The 18720-nt window shown below is 49.9% G+C and overlaps 1 protein-coding gene across 4 annotated transcripts in view; it reads right to left on the reverse strand.

Annotated features, from left to right (window-relative positions):
- Positions 1–14363: 14363 nt before the first annotated feature.
- Positions 14364–18720, reverse strand: part of LOC106996736 (NBPF family member NBPF1-like) — a 29325-nt gene continuing 24968 nt past the window's right edge. For all 4 annotated transcript variants that reach the window (XM_077972714.1, XM_077972707.1, XM_077972708.1 and 1 more), the window contains 4 exons: positions 18268–18316; positions 17473–17645; positions 16719–16770; positions 14364–16119 (listed from right to left, as the gene is read on the reverse strand). In XM_077972714.1, coding sequence (XP_077828840.1) covers positions 15876–16119; positions 16719–16770; positions 17473–17645; positions 18268–18316 — 518 coding nt within the window. In that variant the 3' untranslated portion in view covers positions 14364–15875. The remainder of the gene's footprint in view (positions 16120–16718; positions 16771–17472; positions 17646–18267; positions 18317–18720) is intronic.

Raw genomic sequence — 18720 nt, forward strand, 5'->3', positions numbered from 1 at the left:
TCAGCAGTGCACAGCTCAGAGCGCACTTTGGAGTCAGCCAGCCCTGAATGCAGGGCTCACGGACCCTCCGTGTTGTCACCTGTGGCATGGGAGGCAGCAGTACCCCTTCCCAGGGCGGCAGGGAAGATCAGATGAAGGAGCTCAGGTAAAAAGGTGGGCAGCCCACCTCTGTACACAGCCTATCCCGGCACACAGCCGATTGCGGCACCCAGCGGATCCCGGCACACAGCCGATCCCGGCACCCAGCGGATCCCGGCACACAGCCGATCCCGCCACCCAGCGGATGCCGGCACACAGTGGATCCCGGCACACAGGCCATCCCGGCACACAGCCTATCCTGGCACAGAGCCGATCTCGGCACAGAGCCTGCAGCAGTGAGGGGAACTCTACAACATCACCAGAACCCCCTGCCCTCAGAAAGGGGCTCCTGGTCCGACAGGGAAGGTCTGCCTCCTACTCTGGAGGGGCCGCTTGGGGACAGGCCCGGGCTGTCTCCTCACAGCCACCTGCTCCCTGTCCTCCGCCTGCCTCCTGCGCCATCTGGCCGCTGCTCATCCAGGAAGGTCGGGGGTGTCGGGACCTCCCTCCTGGGTCACGCGCTAGGCCTGCCTCAGAGCAAAGGCCACGCCCCGGCACCCCGCGGGGCCCTGGTCCAGGCGCACCAGGCTTCTCAGCCCTGCAGCAGCAGTGCCTGGCTCTGGCACGAGCTGCACCAGCTTCCTATTGGGTGCTGTGGTCCCAAGGCGCGTGCTTTGCAGCAAATGTGTGACTTGGCGTTCCCCGGAGTGCTCGGAAAATGGCCTTGTCTCCGGTCGTCCCCCTTCAAGAGCAGGCACCCGGGGTGCTACAGGGATCACGTTTTCCAGGTTGGGTTTTCTGTCTGATGGGTGGGCAGCCCCAGCTCCCTGAGCAGGGTTAGGTGCCCCCGTAATGTCCAGTGTTGACTGCCAGCCTGAGCCCCTGAGCCCCGCGTGCCCCCTAGGGATTGGCCTCAGCCTGGGGTGAGCTGACCCCAAAGACACTCTGCCCAATGCAGCCCTGCCCTTCACTGCTTCCTGTTGCTGCTGCTGGGCAGAGTGGGCCTGGCACCCAGCAGAGACGTCTGACTGCCGCACATTCTCCACTGGCTTCTGCTTCCATCCCTGGGGTGATGTTGAGGGAGACACAGGGGATGCAGAGCCCTGTGGGGCCACCTCTGTCCCTCTGCAGGGGGCAGGGCTGGGAGCTCCTGGGGAGAGCCCTGTCCATCTTGTCTGCTCTCTTCCGGAAGCCCTGGCCTGGGGATTCCCGTCTCTGAGTGGAAGGCGTGAAGGCCCCTGCCTTGAACATGGACGGCTGGTGGGTCCCCAGTCCCTATTTCCGCTCATCCTTGGGGCTGAGCACAGGCCAGTGGTGGGGGATAAAGACCCCTCAGATCCCTTCCCCACCCTGCAACCCCTTGCACAACCCTGAGGTCACTGTCCCGGAGGGGAGGGCAAGGGGCTCCCTGGTGATGGCTTCTTGCATCCCCTCTCACTTGCCTCCTCCACATCCCCTGGGCAGGATGTGGGTGCAGCGTGTGTTCATGGAGGGAGGAGGCCGTAAGCCTCCTGGGGGACACATTAGTGTGTGTGTTTGTTTGTGTGCGCGCGTGCGTGGGCTCCTGCTGCCTCCGCAGGGGACAGGCCCAGCCAGCTACTGAGTGAGCAGCCTGCGGCAGCCCTGACTCCCTGGGAGGACCTCCAGGGTTCCAGAAGCAACATGCAAAATAACATCAGTTCAACAAGCAGGTGCTGGAGTCCTTGCCCCCAGGCCTTCCGGAAGACACCCCAGGACGTCACACCCAGCCCAGAACAGCCCCACTCTTTGCATTCCTTCCACGATGTTCACTAGGCATTACTGCGTGCTGGTGGCCGCTCTGGGTGCGGGGGCACATGTGTGAAGGAAAGAGATGAAGCTCCCTGCCGGGAGGATCTGACCTCCCAGCAGTCTTATGGGATATGGGTACAGAGGTGAATCTGGGGGAGAGTCCATTGTTGGTATTGCGCCACTGACGTCCAGGATGGCCTCCAGGGACCCCGCCTCCTGGTATCCACGGTCCCCATCGTATTGGCACAGATGTCCAGGAAGCAGCTGTGGTCAGTGACTCCCCAGGAGGCATGCCTGGACCTGGGGCCAGAGCCTGCCCTGCACCTGTGCCTCATGTGACACCAGGGCAGGGCACAAGCTAGTCCCAGCACCTGCGGTCCCCGTGGCACACCCCTACCTGTTAGCACACTGAGTCCTCCCTCGTCATCATCCCATTTGACAGACGGAGAAACTAACACAGGGAAGACTGAGAGAATTGCCCTAGGCCACAGACCAGCACATGGCAGAGTTAGGATTCCCGCCAACGCCAAACCCAAAGCCCAGATCGGAACCACTGACTGGGCCTGACCTCCTTCCTAGGAACCCAGAATGATCACCTCAGGGCACCCAAAGAGGAAGGAATAATGTCATCAACCAGCTCCCGAAGAAGATAGGAGCATGTGCAGTCGGCACTGGCAAAATTTAAGCTTAAAGAGAGATCCTCTCCAGCCTCAAAGAACTGACTTTGGATCAAGACTTCTCACTAAAGGAAGGTTCTGGCCAGCTCAAATGTCTTGTACTCCAGAATCTACAATAAAGAGACAGTTAATGCCTTTTGCAGGAACTGGAAGTAGGTTTCCAGGTACCTACTGGACTTGTAATTCAGTGTTGATAAATACGACCCCGGAGATTAAATCGAGGCAGAACTTGCTCCCTGGAGCCCTGGGGTTAAGCGCTAGGACGAATTCTGTATAACGATGCTGTTGGCGGCTACAGCGAGCATTTATTGATCACACACTCATGGGGCAGCTGGTTCCACGTCACAGAGAAGCTGGGGTTGCCTGGTCTAGGTGGGGTGGCTCTTTCATATGTAGCAGGGTGGATTGGGGCGTATGTGTCCCATGATGATGGCAGAGGCCCAGGGGCAAGTCTCCTGTGACTGAGGCCAAAGCAAGTCACATGGCTGCACAGGAGGGCAAGGCCAGGAGTTCACCCTCCGACGTATGTGTGCCTGTGTGTATGTATGTGTGTCTTTTTGCATATGTGTGTATATGTGTGTACGTATGTGTGTATATATATGTGTATGTGTATACGTATGTATGTCTATATGTGTGTGCGTGTGTAGGTGTGTGTGTGTGTGTGTATGTGTGTCTTTTTGCGTATGTGTGTATATGTGTGTACGTATGTGTGTATATATGTGTATGTGTGTATGTATGTATGTCTATATGTGTGTGCATGTGTAAGTATGTGTGTATCTGTATGTATGTCTTCGTGTACGTGTCTAGGTATGTGTGTATGTGTGTGTGTGTAGGTATGTGTGTATGTGTGTGTAGGTATGTGTGTATGTATGTATGTGTATAGGTGTGTGTGTATGTGTGTATGCAAGTGTGTTTGTGTGTATGTGTGTATATGTATGTATGTGTATAGCTGTGTTTGCTTGTGTATGTGTGCATATATGTGTGGATGTGTGTAGGTGTGTGTGTTTGTGTATGTGTGTATATGTGTGTAGGGGTGTGTGCGTTCATGTGTGTATATGTGTGCCTGCGTAGGCATGTGTGTGTAGGTGTGTGTGTGTATGTATGTGTAGGTGTGTGTATGCACGTGAATAGATATGTTTGTATGTGTGTGTAGGGGTGTGTGTGTGTGTGTGTGTGTGTGTTGGGAGAGGCAGCAAAGTCACACAGCAAAGGACATGGATGCTGGGAGAAGTGAGGCATTGGGGGTCAGTAACTCCACCTCCCATACCCTCATGCCCTCCCTATGCAAATGAGGTACCAGCTCCATCAACCAGAACATGTGGGTAGCCATAACAGGTTGTCCCCACACCAGGTCAAATCAGAAAGTGTCTTCTATTATTTTTGTGTCTCTGTCGTTGACTCCTAGGCTCAGTCCTGACCTTCCCTAGTGGTTTCTTGGCTTAAGCCATTCATTTACTTCCTGCTCTCAGCTGGGTGCACTGACTTCTTCCCAGCTCATGCGAGCAGCGCAGGCAGCTCCGACAGGGTCCAGATTCCATCTTTGATGCTGAGGTTGAAGGAATCAGAGACAGTGTCCTCAAAGCTCCTACTCAGATACCCCAGGGCACATTTGCCCCCAAAATAACAGTCATTTACCATTAGCTCCAGCAGAGAAATTTTGGTCCTGGGCCCCCCATTCTGCAGATGAGCAAACTGAGGCTCCAAGAGAGGCCCTCGCCTTGGTTGGCTGTGCCCCAGGGAGTTTTGCTCCATTTCTCCATTTAGTCTGGGGCTGCTCTTCCTTGTGTGTCCTTCCCTACAATCATGTACGGGTCCACCTTTTCCAAAAAACAGCCAGCCCTGGCCGAGTGCAGTGGCTCAAGCCTGTAATCCCAACCCTTTGGGAGACGGAGGCAGGAGGATGGCTTGAGCCCACGAGTTTGAGACCAGCCTGGGCTGCAGAGTAAGACCTCATCTCTATATATAAAAAAAAAAAAAAATTAGCCAGGCTCGGTGGTGCACATCTGTGATCCAGCTCATTGGGAGGCTGAGGTCGAAGAATCCCTTGAGCCCCGTGGATCAGGGCTGCAGTGAGCAGGGATCACGCCACTGCACTCCAGCCTGGGGAACAGCGCAAGACCCTGTCTCAAAAAAGAAAGAAAGAGAGAGGGGCCTGGGGCAGCATGGGGAGGAAACTGCCAGCCCTAAATCTCATGACCCAGGCTTGCCCCAGGAGCCAGAGTCCCATAAAGGGGCGATGTGGACCTTCTATCAGTCCCTGAAAGAGTCTCACCAGCGATGCCTTCCTGGGGCTGTGGCTTTGATGACAGTTCAAGACCCCCAGGATTCCTTCCTGTGTTTAAAGAAACTCGGTTTCCTGTCCTCTCACCAACTCTGCATTCAGAACCCAAATTGGCAACATATTTGGCCTTTCTAGAAAAACTGCAGTTGAGAAAACACCTCCACTGGGGAGTCATAGGGGAACCGAGTATTCACACAGCCTTCAAGAACCCTCCCTGGGATTCCTGGTTAATCATGAAGAAAAGAAAGAGCAGTAGCCGGGTGCGCTGGCTCACGCCTGTAATCCCAGCACTTTGGGAGGCCGAGGCAGGCAGATCACGAGGTCAAGAGATCGAGACCATCCTGGCCAACATGGTGAAACCCCGTCTCTACTAAAATTACAAGAATTAGCTGGGCATGGTGGCACACACCTTTAGTGCCAGCTACTTGGGAGGCTGAGGCAGGAGAATCATTTGAACCCGGGAGGCAGAGGTGGCAGTGAGCTGAGATCATGCCACTGCAGTCCAGCCTGGTGACAGAGTGAGACTCTCTCAAAAAAAAAAAAAAAAAGGAAAAGGAAAAAGAAAGAGAAGAAAAGAAAGAAAGAGCTGTGCCCTGGCAGACACCACCTTAACCAAATGGCCAGACCTGGTCTTGCCCTTGATGGCCAAAGTTGCTTCTTTGGCCCTGCCTGGATGCATGGGAAGGACAAGACCTCCCCAAAAAGGTTCAGCTAAATTGAATCCCAAAGCTACAGTCAGACAAATCCAAACCGAGGGACGGTCTGCAGGACAGATGACCTGAACTTTTCAAAAAAGGTCAGCGTCATAAAACACAAAAATGAAAAATATGAGGGGTTGCTTCTAGATTGAGACAGAGGAGAGAGAAATAACCAATGCCATTTGAGAGCCTTGAATGGATCCCAGATTTTTGTAAAGCTGTAGGAGTTATTTTGGAATGATTGGGAACACCGAATAGAGGATCCAGTGATACTGAGCTAAGTATCTTAGGTACAATGCTGGTGGTGCGGTTAAGACATAACTCTCAGGTAAGTGCTGAGGTATTGAGGGGTGGAGCTCAGGGGATTGCAACGCACTTTCAAACAGTTCAGGGAAAAGTGTGTGTGTGCATGTGGGTGTGTGCGCATGTGTGTGTGCCTGTGTGTGCATGTGCATGTGTGCCTATGTGTGCGCGTGTGTGCACTGCATGTGTGTCTGTACGTGTGCGTGTGTGTGCATGTGGTGGTGTGTGCATGTGTGTGCCTGTGCGTATGTAGGTGTGTGCCTGTGCATGTATGCATGGCATGTGTGTGCGTGTGTGCATGGAGAGAGAGGAAAAAGGGAGGAGAGGAGCGGGAATGCATACGAGTGAGATAAGAGGGAAACAATTGGTGAGTGATTGGGATGAAGAGTATATGGGGATTTATTGCCATTCCAATTATTTCCATTTTTATGAGGTTTGAAAGTTTTCAAAGTAGTAAGTTGGTAGGAAGAAAGTAAATGCCCATAGAGGGAGCCTCCCGACCTTCCTGGGTCCCCTGTCCTTGTCAGCCAACCACGTCAAGGGGAAGAGCTAGGATTTAATGACCGGATTCCTTCCTGGGCTCCAAGCATTTTCACATCTCGCTTCTCTTTGCTCCGTGACAAGTTGGGCAGGCCTTTCTAAATGCCCCATGCTTCCGTTTCTCCAAATCTAAATCCGGAAGATTTGCTCCAGGTCATTGGCAGACCAAGTGGAAGTGGAGCTGAAGGGAGGGACCTAGCCTGTGGGCTCCCTGCTTGGACCCTGGGCCCTGCAACCCCTCAGCTGCTAGGCTCCCCTCTTGGGTCCGGTGGGTTGGCAAACGGTTTCTGAAGCCTGTTCTCCCCAGTCCCGGAGGTATCAGGGACCCCGGGGCCACCCAGCTTAGCCGTGCCTGCTTCCCTCTGCACTGAAGGAGCCACTGCGCCCATCCTGGAACTCACACTATCTCCCTAAGGATGTCGGCTCCACAGGGATTGGCTGCCTGGCAGATGCAGTCGCTCCTGATTGGACAGTGGCATCTGCAGCTCGAGAAGGTGGACTCCGGGCCAGTTGGCTCTGCCTGTGTGTCTTGCATCCTGAAATGCAAAGCAGGGGCTGTGGGGAAACCTCACCAACCCCTCCTCACCTGGGAGGTGGCAAAGGTGGTGGGATGTGCTGCTGGGCCCCTGGGGAGGAAAGACACAGAGGCTGTGTTGGTGGCCCGCAGTTCCTTGTAAGGTGGTCAGCAAACGGTGTACACTTTCCGCCTGTGGCTGCAGGTTGGAGAGCTGGCGGCTAGCACAGACACAGCTTGACCTCAGGTCAACACTTCTCGGAGTCCAGAGGGGTGGGGAGTGGGACAGGTGGCCTCCCAGGGACGCCTCCCTGAGTGGCCAGCGGTGCCGCTTGCCCCTGCACCGGTAGCTGCCCTGAGCACCCCCACTGGACACAGCGGGGATTGCACCCTCCGGAGAAGGCTGCCTTGTTCCACATGCGAGCCCCATCCCCAGCGCCCTGGGCCGTGCTACCTGCAGTAAAGCAGACCACCAGCCCCGGCTGCCTCTCCAGTGCTCTCTCTCCTCCCGCCTTCAGCAGGCTGGGTCCCAGAGGCATCCACCCACTCATTCATTCACTCGACAAATACCTGTTCCGTGTCTACTAGGTGCCAGGCACAGCTGGGAACCAGCAGACAAATCTCCCTGCTTTCCCGGAGCCGGCATCTTGGTGGGCAGACAGCACAAGCCAGACGAGTAGGTGGAGGAGAAGGCATGTGAGCAGGTGACAGGCGCTGGGGAGAAACAGCCCAGGGGCGGGAACAGGGAGTGTGGGGGAGACAGGGATTGCGATGTAAGGGAGGTGTCCAGGGAAGACCTCCCCCAGATGGTGACCTTGGCATAAAGAGGCAAACATGGGAGGGGGCTCAGGCAGACCATGGTGGTCAGAAGTTGAATTCGGGCAGGCGGAGGGGAGTGCATGAAGCCCTGAGGTGGGAGTGAGTGTGTTTGCTGGGTTCACAGACCCCCAGGGAGACAGTGTGGCAGGGGCCAGTGTGTGAGGGGCTTGGCGGGGGGCTGTGGCTAGAAAGGTTGTGGACCCACTGTTAAGATCGGACTTTGGCTCTGAATGGAATGGAAGCCGTAGGAAGGTTTGGAGCAAAGCAATGACATAATGGAACTTATGTTCTGCGAGGATCACCCTGGCCACGTAGAGTCTGCCGGCAGGGTTCGAGGTGGGCACAGGGAACGCTGTGAGGAGCAGCACAAGAGCCTGGGCCCGGGAGGAGACAGGGACAGGCATGGGGCCCCTGGCCCAGTAATGGACTGGATGTGGGAGGCGGGACGTGGAGGAAGGGAGAAGCTGGGGTGACTCCTGGGAGTGGGACTGACACCTGTGAGGGTGGGGGGCCACTCTGGGAAGAGCTCGGCTGGGGTGAGGGCAGTCGGAAGCTCAGTGTATGACCCGGGAATCTGAGGCACACGTTCCCCACCCTCGTAGCGGAGCACCACAGGCAGGAAATAAACAGCTCTGGGGTTCAGGGGAGAGGTAGAGGGGGTGGGGTCTGCAGCATAGCGACGGGGTTCAGAGCCACGAGATGGGCAGAAATCTGAGGGGTGTGGTGGGGAGGGAAAAGAAGAGGTTCAAGGCCTGAGCAAGGGCAGCCACTGGAGGACAGAGATGAGCAGGAAGAGCCCAGGAGACTGAAAAGGAGTGGCTGGAGGGACGGGAGGGGGCATGGAGTCCTGGCAGCTGGGGAAACCGCAGGCAGAGCCTCTGTCGCCCTGATAAAACCGGCACCGCTGGACCTAGCAACAAAAAGGTGACCGCGACCTTGGCAAGTGCAGCTCCCACGGAGTGGTGAGGGCAGAGGCTCATTGGAGTCGGTTTATGAGCCGGAAGAAGGAGACAAATCGCAGACAAGTGAAGGAAAAATTTGAGGAATTTTCTTGTGAATGGAAGGTGAGAAACAGGGGAGAAGAAAGTGGGTCAAAGAAATTGTGCTTTTTAGGCCGAGTGAGGTGGCTCACACCTGTAATCCCAGCATTTAGGGGGGCCTAGGCAGGCGGGTCACTTGAGGTCAGGAGTTCTAGACCAGCCTGGCCAACATGGTGAAACCCTGTCTCTACTAAAAATAAAAAAATTAGCCAGGTGTGATGGTACACTTCTGTAATCTCAGGTACTCAGGAGGCTGAGGCATGAGAATCACTTGAAGCCAGGAGGCGGAGGTTGCAGTGAGCCGAGATTGAGCCACTGTACTCCAGCCTAGGCGACAGAGTGAGACTCTGTCTCACACAAAAAAAGCAACTGTGCTTTTTGTTTTATTTGGGCGATGAGAGAAATAATAACTCATTGGGTGCAGCTGGCAGTGCCTCCTGAAGAAGGAGGAATGGGCTTGGGATGCCCTTGAGTGGGCGTGGGGCTGGGAGCAGCCATGTGGCCAGGGACACTGTGGGGCCGGTTCACTGGGTAGCCACAGGAAGGAAGGTGCCTTTGAACATAGATCGTGTCCCTGTGTGGGGAAGGTGACTTTTGGTTGCTTGTGTTTTCTCAGGGGTCTGGGAAGCAGCAGTGGCAGCTGAGGGTGAGGTGGAAGGGAGGAGTGGCCAGGTGTCCCCTGAACCTGGGAGAGAGGATGGCGTAGAGCAGGTGCCCACAGACTCTTTCTGTAAAGGACCAGATAGTAAATAATTTAGGCTTTGCCAGCCAAGCAGTCTCTGTTGCAGCTCCTCAGCCCTGGCCTTGGAGCTCAGAAGCAGCCTGAGAGGATTTGTAAACAAACGGGCATGGAGGTGTTCCAACAAAACTTGATTTACAAAAATAGGCAGCAGGCTGGCTCTGGCCTGCTTAGACTCCTGGCCCTCGACCTCGCCTCCAGGCCAGGGGTCTTCAAAGCATGGTCCCTGGGATTCCAGCATCAGCGTTACCTGGGACTTGTGAGAAATGCAGATTCTCGGACCCCACCCCAAGTTCATGGAACCAGTGACTGAGTCGCTGCAGTGTTTCCAACCCGAGTTGAGTTTGTGATTCTGGAATTCTGGAAGTTAGCTCAGCAGCTAGACCCAAGAGAGTGAGGTGTGGGGTGGGCTACATGCCCTGTTAAAGGCACAGGCATCCCAGCCCCCAGCCCCTTCTTCAAGCCTGTGTGAGGACATCCTGCCTGCCATGGGCCATGTTTGCTTATGCAGCCTCCATGGGGGGCTCCCTGGGGACGGGCTGTGGTGATGACTCTGCTCTCTGCAGAACCCTCCACTCTGCAGGCCTGGTTTCCTGTCCTCGTCCCTCAGCTACTCAGGGGAACCTGGGGGCAGGAGCTCCGTTTCTTGTAGGGGCAGCCTCCCACAGCAGGAGGGCTCAGCCAGGGTTCAGTGAATGAAGAAATGCACTGTCCTCTGATCGAAAGCACAGCATCTTTACCAGTTTAACGACAGTTTTTTAGTGACTTTAGTGAAATGATTTGATTTCCTGCCTCTGAGTCATCTAAGAGCAAAATGCATGAGCTGCTAATGGGCTGAAAGAGAGGCTGCCCTTGAGGATGCTCCAGCCCCCTAGTGCTGCAGGGATTCGATCACCCCAAAGCCAGGTAACCAGCCTCGGCCTCCCAAAGCTCTGGGATTATAGGCGTGATCCACCGTGCCTGGACTGAATGAGGGTCTTTAAGAAAAAAACTACAGGGGATGGTCACCAACCTGTGCCGCCGCCTCTGAGGTTAGCATGGTGCTGGATCTTCTCTGCATCTTCTGTCCTTCTTTTTGGTTTTCATTTTGGTTTGCTCCGTCACCCAGGCCGGAGTGCAGTGGCACGATCATGGCTCACTGCAGCCTCGACCTCCCAGGCTCAACCAAGTCCAGCTAATTTCTTTTTATTATTTAATTTTTTTGTAGAAACTGGGTCTCTACAAAAAAAGTCTCTATGTTGCCCAGGCTGGTCTCAAATTCCTGTGCCCAAGCGATCCTCCTGCCTCGGCCTAACAAAGTGCTGGTATTCCAGGCTGGTCCCCTTTTGCCAGCAGGTCTGCTCATGTGCTCACATCGCTCACTCAGAGGAGACCTCCGTTATTGGGGGGACCTAGACCTATGCTGCCTGGACCCCAGGGAGGGAGGTTGTTTGGGAATCCCCTCCCTTACTTTGCTTTTCTTCCCAGGAAGCCGGCTTCCTGGTGACGGAAGGTCACCAGGAAAAAGAAGAGTGGGAAAAAAAGCCAATCCACCACTTGGCTGTCAGGTTTCCTACCAATTTCATGGGTTGGTGTGGACGGGCGGGGCTGTGTTTTGAGCCCAGACCATCACTTTGCCCATGGGTGCAGGACCACGTGACCTCGAGCAATGTTCAGGAGTTGTCTGTGTACAATTACTGCAGCTTCTTAAACAAAGTTATTCCCAGGTGTATTATTCTTATAGATGCTAATATAAATGAAATCATTGTGTCAATTTTCTTCTCAGATTGTTCATTGCTAACACAATGGATTGTTTGCTGAATGTTTGCTGAATTCACTTATTAACTCTGTGGGTGTGTGGTGTCTGTGAGCATGTATGTGTGTTTGCCTTTGTAATTATTATTTGGGATTTTCTATCCATAGGATCACACCATCTGCAAATTGAGATCGTTTTGTTTTCTGTTCAAAAATATTTTATCTCATGTTTATATTTGAAAGATCATTTGACTAGGTGTAGAATTGAAGGCAACAGTTTTTCTAAGTGCTTTATTGCAAACTTCTTGTTTGTAAAGTTTCCTATGAGAAATCTTATGCCATCCTTCTAGGCAGTGCTCTGTATGGAACATGTTCTTTCACCTTTGATTACTTTTAGGATTTCCTTTTGAGCACTGGTTTTGATGGATTTGATTCAGGTGTTCCTTGGTGAACTTTTCTTCATGTTTCTTGTTCTTAGAATATTTGTATTTCTGTAATATTGGAAGTTTATGCTTTCCATGGAGCTTCTATATCTTCCATCCAATGTTTTAAATATCTTTGTCTCTCTTCTCCACTACACGCCCTTCAGGGATTCCATTTAGCCCTCTAGAGGGTGTTTAAAGTTTTTATACTGATGGTCTTTTTATGTTTTCAAGTCATTTGTGACTGTGTGTTTCATTTATGTTAGTTCCAACTTCTATTCCTTCTAGTTCAATAATCTTCCCTTCCGCAATGTTTAATCCAGTGCCTTCCTCCATTTCAGACTGTAAATCAGTTTTTATCTAGAGAATTTTATATTTAAAAAATCTTCAATCTCTCCACTTAATTAAAATAAAATTATACTGTTTTAATGTCCTTTTCTTCTATTTCCAACATGTGTCTCAATTTCAACTAGATCATTAGATTCTTCATTATGTGTCATGTTTTCCTGCTTCTTTGGCTGCTTGATATTCTTTTATTTTTATTTCTTTATTTTTGGGGGGACGGAGTTTTGCTCTCGTACCCAGCCGGGAGTGCAGTTTTGTGATCTCAGCTCATTGCAACCTCCGCCTCCCAGGTACACAAGCGATTCTCCTGTCTCAGCCTCCCCAGTAGCTCACATTACAGGCATGCGCCCCCATGCCCGGCTAATTTGTTTTGGATTTAGTAAAGACGGGGTTTCACCATGCTAGTCAGGCTGGTCGTGAACCCCTGACCTCAGGCGATCCACCCGGCTGCTTGATATTCTAAGATTTGATGCTGGAGCTTCGCTGTCAATGCTCAAAACTGCCCAAAGACACCACTCGACCCCAGTGTCTGTGCACACCCAAGCTTTTGCAACAGGAGAGGTGGAGAGAGCAGAGATGAGTGTGCTGCAACATGCTGGTAGATGGCACCCCAGTTGTGCTTGGGGCTTTCCTATGCCTCATACAACAATGGGCCTTCCTTAATATTTCCCTTAAGAACCACCCGACTTCATGCCCTGTCTCTCTGTCCAAACACCAGGACAGTCCTCTCACCAGTCTCAACCAGCCAATGGATTGACAAACCTCCAGATATGATTCAGTGGAGAAGGCGCTCCCTTGTCAACAAATTTTGTAGAAACAACTGGACATGCATATCCCCAAAGGAAAAAAATTCACCTGAACCTCAATACTCACTCAAAAACTAACTCAAAATGGATTATGCAACTAAATATAAACTATAATACTAGAAAAGCATAGCAGAAGTAGGAGGATAGGAGAGAGCAAGTCCACCTAGGATGATGACCGCTGAATTTCTCAACAGACACTTCAAAGCCCTACGGGTTAGAGAGTCAAAACTCCCACCTGTAACCCTGGCCCTAAACACCTGGGCTAGGGAACACTGTGGCCCTCAGGAGATTGTCTTTAGCTGGGTCTGAGAGCCACACAACTGCACAGGGAGCAGGAGACACTATGCAAATCGAGGCCAGAACAGCAGGGCGGGCCTGTTCATGACAGAACACAGGTAAAACTACCCTCAGAAAGAGCGTGTGGAGAAACAGATCATGCCTCAGACCTGGTGGATTAGAGCACTGGCTACTGGGGAATTGAAAGGAAGGGGCTTCACCGTGCAGAGGACCAGAGGTGCCAATCTTGGAAACGCAGAATTGCTGGGAGATGGGGAGGCAGGAACAGAGGAAGCATCCTCTGGAGACTCGTGGTGAAGAGAACACATGAACGAAGTAACTGGCAGAAATTAGAGGTCCTGGTAGAACAAAATTGAATCCCACAATGAGAATATACACCGTGTATGCCCCTAGGGAACACACTATCTCCTAAAAACTCAAGAAAAATCATTTTGGGCAAGTACCTTATATCCAGTCATGCGATCCATACAAGACCATGAGAAAAGATTATTAAACATGCTAAGCTCAGCGAGACCTGATTCCCTCAGGAGGACTCTGTTAAGGATGAGTGCCACTCAGCAAGTGATGACTGTGACATTCACTTTTGAATAGCTCATGAGCATTAATATATTTAATTGTGGATCTAACCAAAAACCAAGGTGGGGCCAAGATGACAATCACAGAATGTCACTGGTGTATGTTTAGGTTCAAATACTATTATGAGAAGTGGCAGGCCGGGCGCGGTGGCTCACACCTGTAATCCCAGCACTTTGGGTGGCTGAGGCGGCCTGATTACAAGGTCAGGAGATCGAGACCATCCTGGCTAACACGGTGAAACCCTGTCTCTACTAAAAAGTACAAAGAAAAAAAAAAAAAGAAGTGGCATGTAAGGGAGGTAGAAAAAAGATAACGCATATGTAATTTGCTGTCTTATGGAAATCTTTGAGGTTGAAAGTCATAATTTAAAACATATAAAACAAATATTAGAAGTGTGTCTAGTTCAAAGGGGGGAAAACTATCAAAAACATTTTTAGTGCAATATTAAACAGGAGCTATGCAACCCTTCCTAAATGCCAAAGGCACACACAGACACACAGACACACACACACACACTCACAAAGAATAAAAAAATTAGAATCAAGAAATATAGTAAATATATTCTGCTACATATGATAAACATAGTCTACAATGTGGAAGAGATTAGAAAATAAACAGGGAAATGAAAAATTTTTTACTAATTTGTATCAGAACCCACCAAAACCAATCAGCATAATAAAAGATTCTAACACTGAATGTAAAAAACAATCCAACAGTCCAGAGCGATAGGCAAACGTTTTTAATTGTATAGGGTAAAATAACTTTGGACAAAAATTAAAACTCAGGCAGAGAATGGTTTTTTTTTCAACAGCAGACACTAGCCAAAACAGAGGCAGAGTAAAAATTGAGACAGAAAATTTCCAGTGTAGAGATATGGATATAATAATAGACACAGACAGGGATGATTAATAAACGATTATGTGTTTAGAGGATGATGATTGGAATACATGACGTTTATACTTTTAAAAACCACTTTCTCAAATACTTCATTATAAGTAAGGTGTCTTTAAAAGCAACAGATCTCCTAGACCCCTCCTTAACCAAGTAACCAGTCCTGATATCATGATAATGGTGATGGACAAACTAGACCTTCTATGCCCGCAGATAGACAGGCTGAGGTTGGAAAGTCACAGTATTGACTCTGCAGTGTTCCTGGCAAAACGTTTAGGCTGAATTGAATCATGAAGACATTTTCAGACAACTTCAGAATGTAGATCATTGAGCCAGACAGCTGACCTGTCCTCTACAAACGAGTCCATGTCACCACAATCAATGACAACAACAAAAAGATGAGGAAATATTTGGGGTTCAAAATAAAGAAATGTAGCTACAGTCCCTTTTTACTTTCTTTGAACCCAAAATATCTCTTCTCCTTTTTGTTGTGAGATTCATGGTGACATGGACTGTGTGAAGGAGACAGGCCAGTCGTCCTGCTCAGTGTTCTACATTCTGCAGTTGTCCGGTGATTACCTCCTATGAAACTCAGGCTAAGCGTTTTCTGCAAGAACATGGCATTGTTCATATTCTGCACCAGCAGAGTCCCGGGTGACATGCTGTCTCCTGCCAGCGGCTCCTGGCTCCTGTTCTTTACAGGATGGAATTGAGAGGAGCAGGGCTAAGGGCTCTCCACGCTGTTTGTCCATCTAGCTGTGGTCTTCCTAAGTATTGATAGCAATTGGAGGCTGAAGGACTGTGGCTTCTCTAACCAAAGGAGCCTAGTGGGTTAACAATTGTCAAGAGCGGTCAGTGGTTCTGAAATACAATCCTCAGCCAAGGATCCCTCCTGTGTTACAGATGGATCAGCTAAAACAAACCAACACTGAAGATACAAAGAATGGGGGGAGGTTCATTGAAACCAGGGTAACACCTTTGGATGACTTAAACACAAAGATGACACTGACCTTGAGCAGGCATAGAAGCTCAGAGACATGCGCGTAAAATGAAATCCCTGAGGAACTTTGTAGCTACCCAGAGATACCTGGTTCAAATCAGAATATCTCACATTCACTCCCGGCATGTGCTGCAGAGTTATGTGAACGTGTCACACCTAACTTGGGTCCAGTGTCTTCAGACTGAGCACAGGTTGCCACTGCATGGTCTGAGAATGGAATAGAGTTCTGCCCACTTTCCTATCCTATATCTGGGATTCCAAACGGAACTACAGTTTCATTCAAACCTACATGTGCCTGTAAGTCCTGCCTGCGGCAATGACATCTCTCAGCTTAGGAAGGGCTGCTTAGTATGGGAATAGGACTCCCATCTGGAAACCCAGGTGGAACCTTATCATCGTCAAAGTAACAAACCCATTGTCCACGTCAAGGGCCAAGCTGACGTGCTGTTCCTCAAGTGAGTAAAAGCCACTTGTGTAGTGCTGGAATGAGTCAGGTAGTAGAAAGTAACTTGAAGGAGTCCAATAACATCCATTCAGTGAGTCCTGCAAGACTTCAGGCTCTCCTGCTTCCATCAGCACCCCGTTGAGCCTGGAAAAGGAGATGAAACTAAAGAAGCAGCCAGGGGAAATCAGACACTGCAGAGCCCCAACTAGATTTCAGGGGTCACATAGGGAAGTGGTTAAAAAAGGAAAAGGATACATCTTTTTAACGGGTAAACCATTGTTGCCTTTATGTTGGGATAGAACAGGGCCAGGTAGAAAACAATGAAAGAGAAAGACACAGAGAGAGAGAGAGAGAGAGAGAGAAAGCGAGCTGAGTGAATTGGCCAGGTGACACACTGATAAGGGAGTAAAAGGACACTCTGAGTTAGTGCCTGGATGACACACAGCAAACAGTGATTATGAAGAGTGAGCTCAATAGTTTTCCATAAAATGTGATTGAAATTCCATGCAGTCGCCATGAGAGTACAGCTTTTGAGGTATGGTCAACCTATGGTACATTAGTCAATGATAAGGGGAGGAAGAAATGGAAACCTAAACCTCTACTGCAATGAAAAGCAACAGCAATGTCAGTAGGAGTAATTCAGCTTTCGTTGTAAACATGAAACCAAACACACTGCTTTCCCCTGGATCTGTCGTCTCCAGGTATTAAGAAAGAATTAAGCGTCCACAATTGCTGAAAGTTACCTGGGGCATGGTGGGTTTTGATCTTCTTCCCCTTCTTGGTACTTTTCAATTTCTGCAATAAATTCAGACACATGAAGCTGATTCTCCTACGCACATAACAATCCACTGTCTAATCCTTACACAGGGACCTCAGGCTCCTCAGCATAAGAATAAGACACTGTGGAGATATATTTCAGAAGGCCTGAAGGCTGGTCATGATAGAGATTCCTTGGTTTTTGTCCCAGAAACTAAGGGTAAAATGTCCCTTTTCTGGTAGATCGTTATCCCAATATCATTTGTCCCAAGTTTGTGCAAATGGTTATGCCATATTTTTCCAATCAATTTAAAGCAAATGCCCTCAAGTGATTTCTAGGAGAAAAACTGCAATATTCAGCCCTGTCTCATCAAATCCTCAGATTGTTCATGGTTGTGAGGATTTTAGACACTGAAATTAGAGTGAGAAAGGAAATCTGGAAACCCTTGAGTCAAAATCATAGTTCTCTGAATTTGTCACATCTGCCCAGGTCCAATGTCTTGAGAGTAGAATCAGAGCGCCACAGGCATGGCCTGAGACTAGGGAGAGAGCCATGCTCACTGACCCATCCCATGTCTGGGCTTCCAGGTGGAACTAGAGTTTCATTGAACCTACATGTGCCTATAGGTCCTCACTGCAGCAGTGACATCTCTCAGCTCAGTAACGGCCACTTGGAACAGGATATGATCTCTATACGGAACACTCAGTGGATCCTTATCAGCTTCAGAGAAAGGTACTCACCATCCACGCCAAGAGAAAAGCCAACGTGTTGTTCCTCCAATGAGTAAAGGGAACTTCCCTGGGGATGGCATGAATCGGGAAGCTCAAGATAACTGTAAGGAGTCGAATAACATCTATCCAGTGAGTCCTGCAAGACTTCAGGCTCTACTACCCCCAGCAGCTCTCTGCTGAGCCTGGAAAAGCAGAAAAAGTAAAGAATAAGTCAGGAGACATCAGACACAACAGAGCCCCAACTAGATTTCATGGGTAGCACAAGGAAGTGGTCAAGAAAGAAAAATGATAGATCCATGAATGAGGTAACAAATTATTGCCTTCATGTTGGGACAGAACAGGGCCAAATGGAAAAGGATGAAAGAGAAAGACAGACAGAGAACAGAGGCAGAGAGAGAGACAGAGAGAGACAGAGAGCGCTTGGTGAGTTGTCCAGGTGACACACTGATGAGGGAGTAACAGGACACTCTGAGTTAGTGCCCTCAGGACACATAGCATACAGTGATCATGAAAACGCTGTGATCAATAATTTTCCATCAAATGTGCTCAAGTTTCCATGTAGTCACCATGAGAATAGAGCTTTTGAGATATGGTCCACCTACAGTAGGTTAGTAAATGATAAGGGGAGGAAGAAATGGGAACCTAAATATGTAATGCAATGAAAACCAACAGCAATGTTAGTAGGAATAATTCAGGCTTGGTTGAAAAGATGTAATCAATAATGTCGGCCCGCTCTGTTTTCCCCGAACCAGGAGTCTCCAGGTGTCAACACAGAATTAGCTGCTGTCAATTGCTCAGAGTTACCTGGGGCATGGTGGGCCTTGGTCTTCTTCCTCTTCTTCCTTTGTAATTCCTGCAATAAAATCAGACAGGGACAGGCAAAATAAGCCAATTCACCTACACCCAGAACAGTCCACTGTCTAATCCCCACACAGGGATCACAGGCTCCTCAGCATGAGAACAGGATAATGTGAGAGATACACTGCAGGAGGCCTCAAAGCCGGTCATGATACAGATTCTTTGATTTACATCTCAGAACCAAGGGTCAAATGTCCCTATTCTGGTAGACAGTTATCCCAAAATCATTTATCCCAAATTTGTGCAAATAGTTATGCCTTATTGTTCCCATCAATTCAAAGAAAATGCCCCAGATGATTTCTAGGAGGAAAACTGCTGTATTCAGCCCTGTCTCATCAAATTCCCAACTCGTTCATGGTCGCAAGACACTGAAATTAGAATAAAGGAGGAAATCTACAA

This window comes from Macaca mulatta, chromosome 1 (assembly GCF_049350105.2).
Source record: "Macaca mulatta isolate MMU2019108-1 chromosome 1, T2T-MMU8v2.0, whole genome shotgun sequence".
Classification (NCBI taxonomy): domain Eukaryota; kingdom Metazoa; phylum Chordata; class Mammalia; order Primates; family Cercopithecidae; genus Macaca; species Macaca mulatta.